The sequence below is a fragment of the Cibotium barometz genome, chromosome 21 (assembly GCF_041138505.1).
Source record: "Cibotium barometz isolate CiBa-2024 chromosome 21, ASM4113850v1, whole genome shotgun sequence".
Classification (NCBI taxonomy): Eukaryota; Viridiplantae; Streptophyta; class Polypodiopsida; order Cyatheales; family Cibotiaceae; genus Cibotium; species Cibotium barometz.
In genome coordinates, this window is record NC_141066.1 from 38,532,685 (window position 1) to 38,549,550 (window position 16,866).

Sequence of the window (16,866 nt, forward strand, 5' to 3'; positions counted from 1 at the left end):
AATCTGCCTGTTGTGCCTGTATATTTTCACAGAGAAAATAAAAATGCCCAATATTCAAAATTTGTAATGCTTACCACAGTGTGGATGACTTGACTGTTATACTGTGCAGGTACAGTTTACTGTACGGAGCAGACTGCAGGTATAGTTGAAGTACGGCGGTTGTACTTGTACTGAACAGTGAAAAAAGGTACTCTGCAGGTTGGTACAGTACGGGTACAGAAACAGTCGAGTATTGACAGGTACTGGTCAGGTACGGTATACTGTGAGCAGACGTGTACAGAGGACTGTACGGGGCAGGGCGACCACAGTACGGTACTGACAAAGTCGACCAAGCTGTGCAGGTACAGTCGGCGCTGAAGGCGTATGGCTGCGCAGGTGACAGTCGGCGCTGTCTTGTACAGTTGGCGCAGGCAGGTGACAGTCGGCGCTTACGGTGGCTGGTACACGTACGCTGAATAGCGCTGACTGGGGCTGCAGGCGGCGTCTTGTAGGTGGCGCACAGGTACACGGGCTGAAGGCGGCGCTCTACAGTGGTTGTAGGCGACGACTTGCAGTACCCGACTGAAGGCGACCAGTTACGGGCAGCAAGCGTAGAGGTTATCTGACGGCGCACAGGTGGTGGTGGCTTCGCTTGACTGTACGGGCTGGTACAGCTTCTGAAGGCGATGCAGGCAGCGCAGACTGAATGTACGTTTTCTGTACGGGCAGATGCAGCAAGTGTACGGGTAGTGCTGAGCAGAGCTACAATGGCTCTGATACCAATTGAAGACAAACAGGGTTAGGGTTAGGGTTTACACAGGTTCAAGCAAGCGTGGAAAACAAGGAAAAGAGGTGAACACGACTGCTGTATGCTTCAATGATAGAAAAATCAAGTACAAGCCACATGATAGTGACCCCTAAAGGATAAGTGTTCACATGTCCGGCCATAAATGTGCCGGGTGGACCAAAACACTTATAAACTGCATATAAATGAAATTGAACTAAACTGGGGGAAAAAACCTCCACTAACTGAAGTAAAAAGTGCCCCAGTAACCTACTGATGATCACTAGCACTCCTCTGGGTGCATACACAGCATAATACCCAACAGTTGGGACACATGAGTGTCAAAGGAATGGAGCAATTGTCTCGTTTGGGTTACTTGCCTTCTCTAAAGTTTTCAAGTTTTCAGTTTTGTGAGCATTGTATATATGGTAGGCAACTACAATGCCCCCACAAGAAAGCTCTTGGACAGAAAGATGCTCAGTTAGAGCTTGTGCATACAGATGTATGTGAGATGCCTCAGCTTTCTTTGGGAGGGGCAAAATACTTTGTGTCTTTTATTGATGATGCCACACGCAAGGTGTGGGTTTATCCTCTTCGTTTGAAGAGTGATACATTCTCAGTGTTTCAGAAGTTTGTTGCTCTTGTTGAGAATCAAACTGGCAAAACACTAAAGGCTTTGCGTTCCGACAATGGTGGAGAGTACATGTCCAAACAGTTTCAGGACTTTTGTGATGCTAAAGGCATCAAGAGGGAGCTCTCTACTCCTTATGATCCTCCACAAAACGGGACAGCAGAGAGGATGAACAAGACCATTCAGGAGAAGGTCCGTTCTATGTTGTCACATGTTGCATTACCTCATGGTTTTTGGGCTGAAGCTGTTACGACAGCCGTTCACCTTATAAACAGGTCACCTAACACGAGGCTTGGTGGGAAAGTGCCAGAAGAAGTATGGACAGGGAAGCCTCCGTCATACAAGCACTTGAGAGTGTTTGGTTGCGTTGCGTACGTGCACATACGCAGGGAAATGCGCACCAAACTTGATCCTAAGTCTCACAAATGCATATTCCTAGGATATGGTGACAGAGGTGAAATGGGGTATAGACTTTGGGATCCCGTGAATAGTAAGATCATACGCAGCAATGATGTCATTTTTGATGAAACATGCATGTATAAGGAGCCTGCAAGGCAACAGGAGCCTGGCAGAGTCATCTTTGATGATGATGGACATCATGGACAACAACAAAGGGCTGTAAATCAGCCATTACAGCAGGAAAACCAGCCCTTAAATGGTGCTGAAAATGGTCCAAATGGACAGCCAGATATGGCTATGGATATACCACAGTTAGAGGAGATACCGGGCATGATTTTTCAGCCTTATGGCATGGAACAGGAGCCACCAATGGGTGATATGCAGGCTGGACAGCAACCTGCAAATGATGGTCATTGGGTACGGAGGTCCACTAGACCCTCCAGAGCCCCTGACAGGTTTGTTCCAGGGGTTGACTACTTGATGCTCACTGACTGTGGGGAGCCCTCATGTTACAAGGAGGCTTTACAGAGGGCAGACAAAGCTCTATGGGAGCGTGCCATGAAGTCAGAGATGGATTCTCTGCATAAAAATGGAACTTGGAAGTTGGTGCATTTGCCTGCAGGCAAGAAGGTTTTGCCATGCAAGTGGGTATACAGGCTCAAAGTTGCACCAGATGCAAAGCCAAGATACAAAGCCAGGTTAGTGGCTAAGGGCTTCAAGCAAGAATATGGTGTGGACTTTGAGGAGATCTTCTCTCCAGTGGTCAAAATGACCACACTTAGAGCTGTGTTAGCTTTGGTTGCGCATGACGATCTAGACTTGATTCAGATGGATGTGAAGACTGCTTTTCTTCACGGTGATCTCCATGAGGAGATATATATGCAGCAGCCAGAGGGTTATGCAGTGAGTGGAAAGGAGAAGCTTGTATGCAAGCTGAAAAAGAGTCTTTATGGGCTCAAACAGGCACCAAGAGAATGGTATCATAAATTTGATACATTCATGAAATCACAGAAATTCAGGAGAAGTGACATAGATCACTGCTTGTACACCAAGAAAGCTTTGGATGGCAGTCTATTGATTCTCATTTTGTATGTTGATGATATGTTGATTGCCGGGAAATCTCGTAAAGAGATGGATGCCTTGAAGCAGAGGCTGCATCAAACCTTTGATATGAAAGATTTGGGTGATGCAAATCACATTTTGGGTATGCGGATACTTCGGGACAGAAATCAGCATGTGTTGTATTTGTCTCAGAAGGAACATATTGGCAAAATTTTGCAGAGGTTCAATATGGACGGGGGGAAGAAGACTAGTACTCCTTTGCCTCCATATGTAAAACTCAGTGCTATGGACAGCCCACAGTCAGATAGAGACAGGGCTGATATGGCCAAGATTCCGTATGCTTCAGCTTGTGGCAGTCTCATGTATGCCATGGTTGCTACTAGGCCGGACATTGCATTTGCAGTGGGAGTGGTTTCTAGATACATGGCCAACCCTGGCAAGAAGCATTGGGAAGCAGTGAAAGGTGTCATGAGATACCTGAAGGGCACACAGGATATGTGCATATGTTTTGGCAAACAGGATGCATTAGTGCATGGTTACACGGATTCGGATTATGCCGGTCATCCAGATAACCGGAAGTCTACTACCGGTTATGTGTTTACATTCACAGGAGGTGCTGTGTCATGGATATCCAGGATGCAGAAGTGCACAGCCTTATCTACTACAGAGGCCGAGTATATTGCAGCCACAGAGGCTTGCAAGGAGGCATTATGGCTATCTCGGTTAGTGGTTGATTTGGGATATACAGGGGATATTCCATTGTTGCATTGTGACAGTCAGAGTGCCATCCAGTTGGCAAAGAACCCTGTCTTTCATGCAAAGACGAAGCATGTGGATGTGAAGTATCACTTCATCAGAGAGGTGATAGAGAACAAGCAAATTCAGCTTGTTAAGATTCATACGGATGACAACCCGGCTGATCTGTTGACAAAGAGTTTGCCTCCGGAGCGGTTTGCTCATTGCAGACACTTGATGGGCATTGGATGAGGCCAGTTTCAGCCTTGATATGGCCTTGTATATTATCATGTACATGCTGATTTTTCTTTTTCTTTACTTAAGGGCACTTTGCCTTTAAGTGGGAGGTTGTTGGGGTAAAGGCATAATGCCCACCCTTATAGTGTGTACAAGCCCATAAGTTATAGTACATAGTACACTTAGTACTTTTAATGTACTAAGTGCACTATGTGTACTAGTGCAATATACATGTGTGATAGGGGAGTCACACACTCATGCCTCATGAGTTGACTTATCCCCACAACTCTCTCTCTCTCTCTCTCCCTTGTGCTTCTCTGTGTATGTCTCCCACACATGAACTCTTAACCTAACCCTAATTATTCTCCTTCTCCCACACAGGGAATGTCATGTGCATGATCAATGCCATGGACAATCTTCAAACGCTGATCCAGAAGAGGCAGCTAGATAAAGACTTTGAAGAACCAGAAGTGGAGCAAGGAGTGCTGTTTGGTGGTATTGGATTTGGAGCATGGCAGGAAGAGGGAGTCGGCTGCAAGTGTTTGTCAGCTGAACCTGATCGGGAGGCGGCGGCTGCACTTCAGGAGACTAGGCGACTGCAGGCGCTCCAGAGGACAAGGCGGCGGTTGACGCATGATGAGCAAAGATAAGTCCACCAGTCGGCCAGTTTCTATATTGCTCAATAACCCTATAAAAGGCAACGTGTGCCCATAGTTGAGATCATTCACTCCACTAGGGAGTGGGTCCCAATAGTAGAGGATTTTGGTGTGTTACCACCTTTTATGTAAGGCAGCCTATGGCTGTAGATTAGGGTACCTTTTTGTACCATATGAATATACTGAATTTCCAGCACATCTCTCTCTCTACTCTCTCTCTATATCTGCGTTTTGCATCAGATGGTTTCCAGGAGTGTTTAGGGCTGAAAGAAGACCCCCAGAGCTTCCGCGTGTTACAGTACTGGGATATATACCACCTACTCATGAGCAGAGATGCAGCCACTGCATGGGGCAGGATGAGAGAGCCTCGCCCTCGTACCCCGATTAAGGATCCACACACATGGCACACATATGCAAAGGCCTCTACCATATCCCTCAGCAGCCGCCCATACCACAGCCACAGGAATCCTGCCCTACCACCTCTACTTTCTTTACTGCCTCAATGGTAGAGAGAGCTATCCGCCGGTTACAGCATGGGAGATTGGCTGACCACATAGGTATACAGAGTGAGCATCTTATTTATGCAGCTGACACAGTGGGACCCTTTGTTGCTTACCTCTTTAATAGGGCACTAGTGGAGGGCCTACCAGCAGAGCTGAGTGAACTATGCACACCATCGTGCCTCTCCACAAAGCGGGAGACATGCTAGACCCCAGCAACTATAGGACTATCATGATTGGTCATACATTGGCCAAACTTTATGGCGCAGTGCTCGAGGCAAAGTTGAGCTCATATGCAGAGGAGGGACTGCGAGCACCAAGGCAAGCTGGATTTCGACGAGCTTTCTGCACTATTGAGCATATATTCACTCTGAGATGTCTGATTGACCAAGCTAGGGCACGGGAGAAGAGATTATACTGCTGCTTTGTGGATTTCCACAAAGCATTTGACACGGTGCCACGAGAGAGACTCTTCCAGCGCCTACAGTCATTGGGGATCCCATCAGAGATGGTTTGGGGCATCTATGCTTTATATGAGTAGGTCCTCGGGCGCATACGATGCCCCGGGGGGCTATCTGATGTTATTGCTAGCACCAAAGGTGTGAAGCAAGGATGCCCACTCTCTCCTACACTATTTGGGCTATACATCGATGAGGTGGCTGACTTCATTGGTCATGGTGGTGGGGACGGGGTAGACATCTCAGGTACCACAGTCCACGTTATGCCATATGCAGATGATATTATTGTGGTCTCTGAGTCGCGGATGAGACTACAGCACCATCTCCATGCACTCGATGACTTTTTGCACACAGAGGGGGCTTACAGTGAACCTTGGGAAAACCAAGGCCATGAAAGGATCATCTTTGTTTGTACTCTAGCTGTAGCTTTTTCTTGCCATTTTCTCAGGTCTTCTTCCAGCTTTTTTCTGATCCGTACAGGCTGTGTGTTACCCGAGGCTCTCTGCTGGGGGTTAAAGAAGTCAGTGATAGACGTGTGTGTGTTGAATATCTCATGAAGATATGGCTTTTTAATACAAGAGGGTTTCATTAGGTTTTCTTTGATTTAAGTTTCTCTTTCTTGTGTAGTTTTTGCTAACTTGGTTTATCATGTATGTGTGTTGCTATGTTGGGGTGTTGTGCTTTAGAGGATGTACCCCCTGTGCACATTTTAGGCACAAAGAAACCCCTACTGTATGTATAAAAGTGGTTTACTCTGGAGTATAAGAATTACCCCGAATGTGAATGTATGTGGTGTCACAATGATTCCAGAAATTTCTAGTGGCATTTTCTGGCATGCACATTGGTGGGATATGATTGCTTACTTTTTCAACAGACCATGTGTGCAGTGTAAATGCTTTGGATGCTGCTGAGGAGACCCCTGAGCTACAGGGGATTCCAGCCGGTTTGAAGGTAGATGAATTTTTTCAAGTCATATGTTGCAAGGCCTGTTGTAACCATGGCCTTTTGTGTTGAATTTCTCTCTCTCTCTCTCTCTCTCTCACACACACACACACACACACACACACACACATTTACATGTCTTCATCAGGTAGTGATCATTGGTGAACCTCTTTGTTCAAAGAGCGAGGGGCAAACTAGGGAAGAGACTTGTCTCCCTTCTTGTAAGAGTGCTTGCACACAAGCCATTTCACGGCATCTGGCAGAAGTAACAAAAGAAACAGGCTATGTGCTTGATTCAAAAGACACCGGCAAGGTGGTGGAGTCTTGTAGCAATCAGTGTACGAATGAGTGTAAGTTGTCTTTGCTTTATCTGGATCATCTTGTTATCTATTTACTATTTTGGTTTGTTTGCAGTATAGTCGTCAAACTAGCTTCGCTTTTCTAATTTACATTAAGTATTGGAGCTAATTAGGGTGTCCATTATCTGTGACTCATTATATGTATTGGTGAGGTAGATGATTTATTTGAGAGATCTGGAGGGGTTTGTTTTCTTCATGGACAGATTCCTTTTTTCAGTCCATTATAGCAGTGTCCAGCTGATTTCCTATTATGTATGTGGACACTAATCTACGGATTAGGGATCTAATCCAACAGGGTTAGGGGGCCCGGGATCAGGCGGTCACGATTCAGGGAAGGACTTTACATTTCCTCTCCACTAGAAGGGCTTCAATAGCAATGGGTGTACTAGAGGCCTGTTTTAGAACTAGTTGGAGTTGCATCCCAAATGATGTGGGTCTCCTTAGCAAGGGCTGTGATTCTCTTGCATGGTTGGAGAGAGACTATTTTCAAATTTTTTTGCTGGACTCCACAAGCTATTATGGGGCACCTTTTTGGGGGACCTGGCCTTGGTTGAAGGATTGAGCTAGGATTGAGAAGTTGCAGATTATGATCATCTCTAGGCTCATTAAAGGCAAGCCCTCTGTTACACCCCTATTAGGCTAAATGTAGCTTTTGGTGGTTATTGGGTGGTTGTAGCAGTAGTTCAAGGCATAGTTACAGGGACTGATCAATCCATCCTGGACTCGAAGGACTACTTCTTGCGACACCCTCAAGGCGTGTCCTAGTGATATGGGATGATAGGCCTTACTGCATGTGAGTTATGCCTCTAAATGCCTCTAGATCTCTAGGGGCTCTATGGTTTTATGGTGAGCTAGATTCTTGTTTCTTTTGTTTTCCTCAAGTGGTTCAGCTGGGTATCGAGCCAGACCTCATGGCCAACGCTTTCGAAGAATGGTGAGATTGTCGAGGAAGTCTCTTAGTCAACGGATTTTCAGTCTGCATCTAGGAATCTCCACCAGGGGCTACCATAGAGATCTGAGCTTGTGCTTTCAGATGCCTCGGGCAAGTTTAGGTGGAAGGGAGGAGGTCCCTGACAGAGAAGGAAAGCTGGGCAATTTGTTCTTACTGAAAGAAACCTAAATCGCTGATTGTTGGGACAGTCAGGAGGCTTAAGATGGTGACTGGGGCAGTGATTGGGTGTAGGGTTGGTGCAGCAGCCTGTCCATGCTTGGGCTACACTTGTTTAAAATATCTAGATATTATACCTGTAATGAACTAAGCAATAATGTCATACAGGAGAGGCTCTAAGCCTATAAAAGCAATGTACTTGATTGAAGTAATACAAGTCACATCATTGAGTCGTGCAGTCTATCTCATTTTTGAGCATTGTCTTTCTCTCTCTAACTCTAACTTTCTCTCCCTTCTCTTTGTTCATCAAATGCCATAGCCATGTTTACCTTCAAACCTCCATAGCTTACCATTGCACCCTTCAATTGGTAGCAGAGCCACTGTTGACTGTGACGAGGACCTGCCTACTGCTCGCTTGTCGTCTCATTGGCATTGCCATCCTTGTTCCTTTTGTCTGTGTCCCAGCAAGTACCGCTTTTGCTCCACCATTCCGCTGTCTGAATTAATGGAGCTTGTGATAGAGCCGCCAGCTGGCGGGCTGAGCTGAGTTGATTGCTCAGCTCACTGGGCTGATCAGGGGGCAAAGACCTTGGCTGAGCCTCCCGCTCCCTAGGTGAGATCTGCCTCATGTGGCCACTGGGATCTCATGGAACGCAGCCTTCAATGAGATTATGACTACAGGCGCCATGCCAGAGTAGAGTTTCCAATGCCAATGTCTAATCCCTTACAACCCTGTAAAATTAGGGTTTCCAAACAAGGGCGTTCCATGAGATCCCAGTGGAATTCAGGGAGCCGAGGTCACAGATTTCCCCTTTCTCGCTCGGTCCGGCAGGGCTGTCCACCATTGGCACCATACCTCTTTCTATTGGTTGCCAAGGCCATGAGCAAGTTTCTCTCAGCTCAGGAGATGGGGCTCCAGGGATTCCGCTCTCCATCCGTACTTAGGAGGAGTTGCTGGACTAGAGTTTGCAGATGACATAGCAACATACTTATCCGGAGATTTGGGGAATCTCCAGAGATTCACGGAGGTGATTAAGATCTTTTGTCGCGCGTCAGGAGCGCATATCAACTGGCACAAGTCTTGTGGTTTTTGGGTAGGCTCCACACCCACCCCGACTTGGCGTCCAGTTGAGGCTTTTTAGTATATCTAGAGGGGCACTCCAGTCCGCTATCTTGGATGCCAGGTGGGCATCGATATCTACCCGGAGCAGCAGCTCACCCCTCTTCTTCTGAGCATTTGGAAGAAGCTTTTGTACTGGAGTTCTGCGAGGTTGTCCCTAGACTGAGTGGTGGTGGCGAACCAAGTCCTTGCCACCATGTGGTACATTACTTCTTGTTGGGCCTTCTTCTGAGCATGCATTGGGCAGGTACAACGTTTGATCTGGAACTTCTTGTGGGTTGGCAGTGATGGGAGGCTCGCCCGGGCCAAGGTTGGGAGATCTGTGTAGCAGCATAGCAGCTTGGCACATCTGGCGAGCTAGATGCAGAGAAGCCATCGAAGATACCCACACTTCGCGTAGGGAGGCCATCAAGAGAATTTGTCTTGCTATCATTCATACCCTTCGTGGAAAGTGGGGGAAGTTACAGGGTGGCTCTGACCGCACGCGAAAGCAGCGGGAAGCCTTTTTGAGGCTCTGGCGGCCTGGCCCTTTCCTAGAGGAGATGAGCCCACTTGGCACTACAGGTCACTTGTGTGGTTATTCTCTCCCCCTCTCCCTGTATGAGATAGCCTTCTCCTCATAGAGCGGCTAGCCAGAGGAGAAGAGTATCTTTCTCCTCCCCTTGAGTTCTTGATCCTCACCCTGCTCATGGAGGTGAGTTTGTACTTAGCCCTTCATGATTGTACTTAGCCCTTCGTGGCTGTTTTCTGTTAACTAATGGAAGGATCTTTTTCTCGGAAAAAAAAGAGAACAAGCCTTATTCAAGTACAAAAGCATAAAAGCGTGTGAACAACCTCTAAAAGGGCTACATGTGTATGTGTGTGTATACCCACTCTTAGAGTGGTTCGCTAAAATATCTAGATATTATACCTATACTGACCTAAGCAATGATGTCATAAAGGAGAGACTCTAAGCCTATAAAAGTAGTATACTTGATTGAAGTAATATACGTCACATAATAAAGTCCTGCAGTCTCTCTCTTTTTTTTAGCATTGTTTCTCTCTCTCTCTCTCTCTCTCTCTCTCTTCTCTGTTTTTAGGAAATGCCTTAGCCATCTTTTGCCATTAAGCCTTCATAGCTCACCATTGCACCCTTGAAGCCTAGATATTAGTTTAACTAGCTTCCTCTCCCGCACGCACCCCTCCCCCTCCCCCCCTTGGGTGGTTGGGCACTTGTAAATATGAGACCATGTATATAATCATTTTTAAAAATGAAAAATGGGACAATCCCACTATCATAATTTGAGTCCTTGACCTCTTGTGGTGATGGCTTGCATGCTTACTTCTCTCCCTCTCCATCTTCTCTCTCTCTCTCTCTCTCTTTACATGCACACAGGCACTGAGGTAGAGGTTGAACTTTCCGTAACTCCTTCCCTCTTTGCTCCTAACCCATTCATGGAATCACTAGTACATAGGTATTGAGATAGACGCTGAGATTTTCATAGATCCTTCCTCACCCATTCAAGGGGTCACTACTTGAGTGACGTGTTAGGGGAAAGGTTTGAAGCCCCTAGCTTCCTCACATCGAGGGGTTTGCACCTGCTTGCCGGCTATCACCAAACCCTAGCATGGATCCTTGCATTTCTCCTCTTTCTTCTCCTTGTGCAAGGCTCAAGAGTTCTCCCTTTTAATGATGTGTTACTAACTTTTTCAATTTTGTATTACTCACTTCCAATAATGCATTACTGACTTTTGATAATGTTGTTACTCACTTTTTGATAACACGTTACCGACTTTTTCAATTTTGTGTTGCCCACTTTTTGATAACTCATTACTACCCAGTACCAACGCTACTCACCAACACTCCACTATCAAAAGCAAAGTAGCCGGGGCCCAGAAGCACCTATAGTATCGAATGCTCATATGGGCTGTGCCCCATTTCCGGTATTCACCAATTTTGCATTACTCGCCACTTCTTCTGCTTCTCGAGTAACTTCAGTCATTGACTCACCGATGTCACGTTATTCTCCATTTCTACCAATTTCACCAAACGTGTTACTGGTTATCCGGTAATGTTGTTACTTACATTTCAATAATGTTGTTATTCTTTCACTCACTTTGTGGTCTCCATTCTCTCTCTCTCTCTCTCTCTCTCTCTCTCTCTCTCTCTCTCTCTCTCTCTCTCACACACACACACACACACACACACACACACACACACACACGCGCGCGCGCGCGCGCGCGCACACAAGTTCTTACTCTATTAAAAAGCATAAAAATAACAAAAAGATTAAAAAATAATAAAAACCAAAAAGGGAAAAAAATTTGCAAGGTGTTCTCAAGTAACCTTTGCGAAACCCAAATTCCAGAGCCTGTGAGCGAGTGAGTGAAATTCAGTCTTGTCGGCGTTCAACCGACTGCTCGTCGTTAATGAAACTGCGCTTTGGGAAGTTGTAAGGATTAACTTGCTCTTTGAGGAGAGTGCATGAAACGGCGCTAAATCACAAGCACCTTCCTAATGCATTCATGCCTGTAAGTGGAATAGGCTCTACTGCTGGAGGGTCCATGGGTGGTACTATGGATATCCCGGATGTGCCAGGTTCTTGGATGTGCGTGGGTACTATGGACATTCCGGATGTGCCAGGTTCTTGAATTTCGATGGTACTGCGGACGACCTCTCTAGGATGAAGTCTCTGAATCGAGAAGAAAAACTTTTCTGAGAAGTGGTCGGGGAGTCTGAAATGTGAGTCTCGATGATGGGCTCATCTTCCATGCAAGGTTCAAATTTTCCGAGTTCCAAGTCAAGGACTCCTTATCATGTGGTAAATTTGTCTTCGCTCTCACTGGAATCATCAAACACCATAGTGTTGTGACTCAAATAGGTATCACTAGAGTGGAAAATACAATATGTAAATGTGCGAGGGGTTGGAGCAATTCCTCTTATGACCACAATTGCAACGGGAAGACTCCCATTATCAGGAGCAAGAGATTTTGGAATATCCAACCCAAGTTTCGACCTAAAATCATCTAGCATTGGAGCGACACTTAGGAGCAGCAAGCCTTGGATGACCCTGTGATGAGTGTCCAATAAGGGAAGGCATGGCTAGCACTTCCCAAACCCAATCCCGATTTGCTCCTGCTTTGCACAGGTTGTGGCATAGACCGCATGTACAAGCATTCTTGTTTGGCGCAACCCAGGAACCAGAACCGTTGGCAAGTTTTAACTTACTGAGTGTCAGTAAGTACATTCACGCTGTCCCTCTCAACATGGTAACATGAATGCAAAGCAGAAGGAGAGTGCAATTACCCATGCAGCTCGAGAGGCTCCAACCTCTTGACCACAAAGGGTTTAGAGACAAGCTCGGGTCTTATCACCTGAAGGAATTTCAGAAAACATGAGTAGCTCAAAGGCCCATGAGAGTTCAAGAACATTTGTGAGTCACTCTAAAGACCCGTAGATGGAGAACTAGAAAGATTGGGAAGGGGGGATGTGCAATTGATGGTCCAAAGTGGCTGAGGCGATGATGCTGTCTCTAATATATCATTATCCTCCTCCTCCGAGGAGATGATTCTACAGTCTGCCATTGAGCCACATGAAGTTGTTATTGACCTAACCAACCTGCCAAAGAAGTTGACATAATACCCAAGTCCCCTAGAGGAGAAGAGCAGGTTGGAATGCGTCCAAGAGTTGGTTGAAGCTTGCCAAGCGCAAATGGAGAATGAACCTCCAACAGTCCCAACTACAAGAGCAACCCCTATTCTCGATACCAACTTCACAAAACTCGAGAGAAGATTCGAAAAAGAACCAGTTCTATTCGTGGTGAGGGAAGATCTGCAGGAGGCATTGGAGTCAAAACTAGGATCGGATCCACTGCCATATGAACCATTTCAACTTTGACCAACTTGAAAGGCTCAGCCTAACCCCATCCAGTCCCATGGGTTAGCCACCCACCACTGGATTTGTGGAGCCGGTGTGAAATCACACACCTGTAATTGATGTTTCCTTATTCATTACGCACTCACTTAATAAGGCATGAAAACAGAGTTCACACACGGACCCCATAGAAAAACAATCCTTTATTGAATTAACAACATAACATAACATGTCTTAAAATGCGAGATACATAACATTGTCAATATCCATAATATCTAGTATCTCTCCATAACATAACAATGATCCTCATACGAGGAAGGTATGCACCACTGGGTTTGAATACTTCGGGACCCCTATGCTGTCCAGTGAGGAGCCTATATGTCTCACACCCAGATCGTGCAGTCGTGAACTCCGGCCCACCACTTACAGAGCTCATATGAGAGCATCACTTAGAATAGTCTCCAGGCATCCTACCTAGTGCCATGGGAGCCACCTGTGTCCCTCACATTTATCACGCTTAGAGCACACCTATGTCCGGTCGAGATGGGTCAAGATCTTGGAGGACTATCTTCGTGGCGTGATTCACCACCGAGATGACATCCCCACGACAAATCTCTCACTTGTGCGGATCCTTCAGAGGCGTTCCACAAGAAAACAAGCAATGAATATAATGTCCAAACAAGTAAGACATGATCCTTACAATCCACTTATCATACATGCAAATCGTGACCAGGTAAATCATCGCAAGTTTGATGAGACGTTCTCTGCTGTGATTGTCGCAACTCCGAATGATGCTAAGTTCCTTTTTCTTGAATAAGCCTTTGGATTCCAAGCCCTTTCTTCTTATAGCCATTAATGCTAGGTCTCTAAGGGGTCATATCCAACTTAGAATCTTTGCTAACTTTAATTTCTTCTCTAAGGCCATAAGTCATCCAAGTTCTACTATTGAGATATTGTAAACTCTTTTTCTCAGTGTTTTAGATCGGTCCTAACCTAGACATATTGCATGGGGTCTGGATTAAAGTATCTAAACAATTATTAACTCTTTTTAAGACTAAGATCAATTAAGATCATATCCTTAGTCTTATAACAAGATTCTGTTACGGTATGGTGATAAATCTTCTCGAGGACACTTAATAAAATTTCGCATCAATTTCTTATCTCAAGGCAAGGTTTGGTATTCTAAAGGTCCTTATTCGGGTTAAGACAACTTGGAAGATAGAGAGAATGCATATTCTTCTCCTTTCCGTCATTATGCATACTCTTAATCTTCCTTAGATTTTGTCTCCTTTTACTCAATCCAATTCTTCATTACATGGAGTAAGGATACCAGTCCTTGCAGTGATCAAGTCCGACTTCTTTAACATCGACTCAAGTGCATACAATTACAAAGTTCAACTTTTTTAAATAATTTTAGCTAGGCCCTAATTTGGTCCAAGAGGTTCTAACCCTACGATTTCTTTGGTTCCTTTGGTCTATAATCATCTAGAGAACATAGGAAAAATTCGTTATTTCAAAATTAGTATATTTGGGTCCCTATATAGACCTTAATTTGTACAATTTTAAGTGCATTTTAGTGTCCATTTAGATGCACATTTGGGTTCATCTCCCTTTAGTTAGGCCAATTCTCATGGGAAACCAAGAGAAATTAAAATCCAAAACTCCCCCTATTCTTTCTATATTATGCATTTACTGCATAGAGTAAAACATAGCCTAAGGTTTAATTTAAATCCTTGGGATGATTAATTTTTAATTCCTATTGAGAAATAATAAAATTAGAGAGAATTTTTGGGCCAATAGAAAATAAGAGAAATAGCAAAGTCAATTAAGAAATTGATAAATTTGAATGCTGTCTGATTTCAGTATTTTAAATTGATCTTAGACACATTTCACTGGGCTGGATTGAAGTATCTAAACAATTATTAACTCTTTTTTAACACTAAGGTCAATTAAGTTTATATCCTTTATCTTATATCAATTCTAATTTAAGTCTTGATGATAAATCTTCATGAGGACACTTAAGAAAATTTTGCATCAATTTCTTATCTCAAGGCAAGCTTTGGTATTCTAAATGTATTCTCTTTTTATGTACTGCAATAATTTCTTGGTTTTCTACAGTTATAATCTTTTGTGAATTGTTGTAGGTTTAAAGCCAGGAAAGACTACATCATTTATTTGCCCATTCCGTCCAAGCAAATGATTCATGGCATGTATACATATGTTCTGATTAGAGAAAGCATTTGGATGATTTTCATTGTGCTCTTTGGGGTCGTATGCAACCCAAATTTTTACACATGCCAGATTCTTGAGTGTGCCAGACTCTTGAGTATGGAACCTGATATTAATCTTTATTTGATTTGACCTTACTGATTTGTCATACATTTGATGCACTAATGATCTTTCAATGTTCAGAAAGCTTATCCGGTTTAGGTTGTCATGTAGATGGCTATTGACTTTGGGTCTTGGCTGCATGCATGCATGCCATTTGTGAAGCTGCAACAAATTGCTAATGAAATGGTCCTCAAATTTTGATTTCATAGTAGCTGAACTCCCGTATTTATACAGCTCAAGAGGTAAAAGAGAACTTCATTACCGGTTTTGATTTAGGAGAGCTTAGGGTGGGTAGAGATGATGATTAGATATGGTGGTTAAGCATGGCAATAAGAGTGAAACTAATGAGAAACGATTAAATCCAATGCAACAAGTGATTAGCAAAAGCAAGAGTACTTTATTCATAGATTGGTGGCCTTAAATATGCTTCGAGTACAAGCCACTAGGGATGAAGAAACTCGAGTGTTGAGTAGCTAGAGAATTGTTCAAATGTCCCCTATTCTCTCCACTAAATCATCTCGACTATAAGAAAAAAGGCAACCACCCTTGGCATCCACTTTGTAACTAGCATAAAACCTTGATTCGTTTACAAATAACCTTTCATCCTTTGAACCTTTGCTCACTCTAATGATGATGGATGATTGTTTGCTTCTTCCAATACTCCAGTAATTATCCGTCACTTACGACATGTGGATTTGTGAAGTTCTACTATGCTTTAGTTTCACTACATTAGCCTATACATGTTTGGATTTATCGAGCTCTTTTTTGGCTTTGGTTTCACCAACTTACTCTAGTGAGGCTTTTACAAAAGAGGAGAGATATTTTGTAGAGTGGCTTTGGCTCATGGAGGCCTTTGAAAGCACATTCATTGTCAACTACAAAGCAGTCTCTTTTTTGGAAGCCTCTTCTGTTGAAATAATACACCAAAATACCATGTGACATTGGGGATATGGGCATCTCGTTCATTAGGTCTATAGCCAACTTAGTGTGAACACTCTTGGTGTGAAACCACCTCTTAGTTGGAGTCAAATGATAGGGCTTGGTGTCTCTAAAAGGGTATTGTACTTGTGGATCAAGCTTCCTCTTATCTCTTCTTCACACTCCTCAATCATGGAGAGGTTTCATTTTCCACATCTCCATCATTGAAGACTTGTGGTTTGCTAACATGGTATCAAAGCCATGATTCTCAATGTTTATGCTCTGTATATCATCTACTTCACTCTCCTTCAGTTTGATTAGCTTTAGCTTATCATTTAAACTAATCATGATTAGTAGTTAATCTCTTTTTTTAAAACCATTTTTTGCCTTTTAGGTCTCTCCCTCACTCTCCACAGTCATTGTAGCCTTAATCTCTCCTTACACACCCAACCATTGACTTCATCTCACCTCAAAGGCGCAACCCTCTGTTGTCTTAATCGAATGGATTTGTGCGGATCAATGTCGGAAGCAACCAATTAAACAAAGTTTGCGTAGGTGATTTGTAGGGTTTTAGTGTAACTTCGCTCGGCTTCGGGGATTTTTCAACATGGCGAATCCGTTTGCACCATTGTAAATAGTAACTAGAGCTAGCATTAACATCATAGTAGCCATGTATATTTTGTTGAGGAAGGGTGTTGAAATAATACACCAAAATACCATGTGACATTGGGGATATGGACATGTGGTTCACTGGGTCTATAGCCAACTTGGTGTAAAGACTAGTATGAACAACC

At 44.2% G+C, this 16,866-nt stretch overlaps 1 protein-coding gene across 1 annotated transcript in view; it reads left to right on the forward strand.

Moving 5' to 3' along the window:
• Positions 1–15,238, forward strand: part of LOC147627163 (uncharacterized) — a 45,495-nt gene extending 30,257 nt beyond the window's left edge. Inside the window, exons 3-5 of the mRNA XM_086815789.1 lie at positions 6,329–6,392; positions 6,532–6,733; positions 14,968–15,238. Of these exons, the coding sequence (XP_086671915.1) occupies positions 6,329–6,392; positions 6,532–6,733; positions 14,968–15,023 (322 nt within the window). The 3' untranslated portion in view covers positions 15,024–15,238. The remainder of the gene's footprint in view (positions 1–6,328; positions 6,393–6,531; positions 6,734–14,967) is intronic.
• Positions 15,239–16,866: the final 1,628 nt, after the last annotated feature.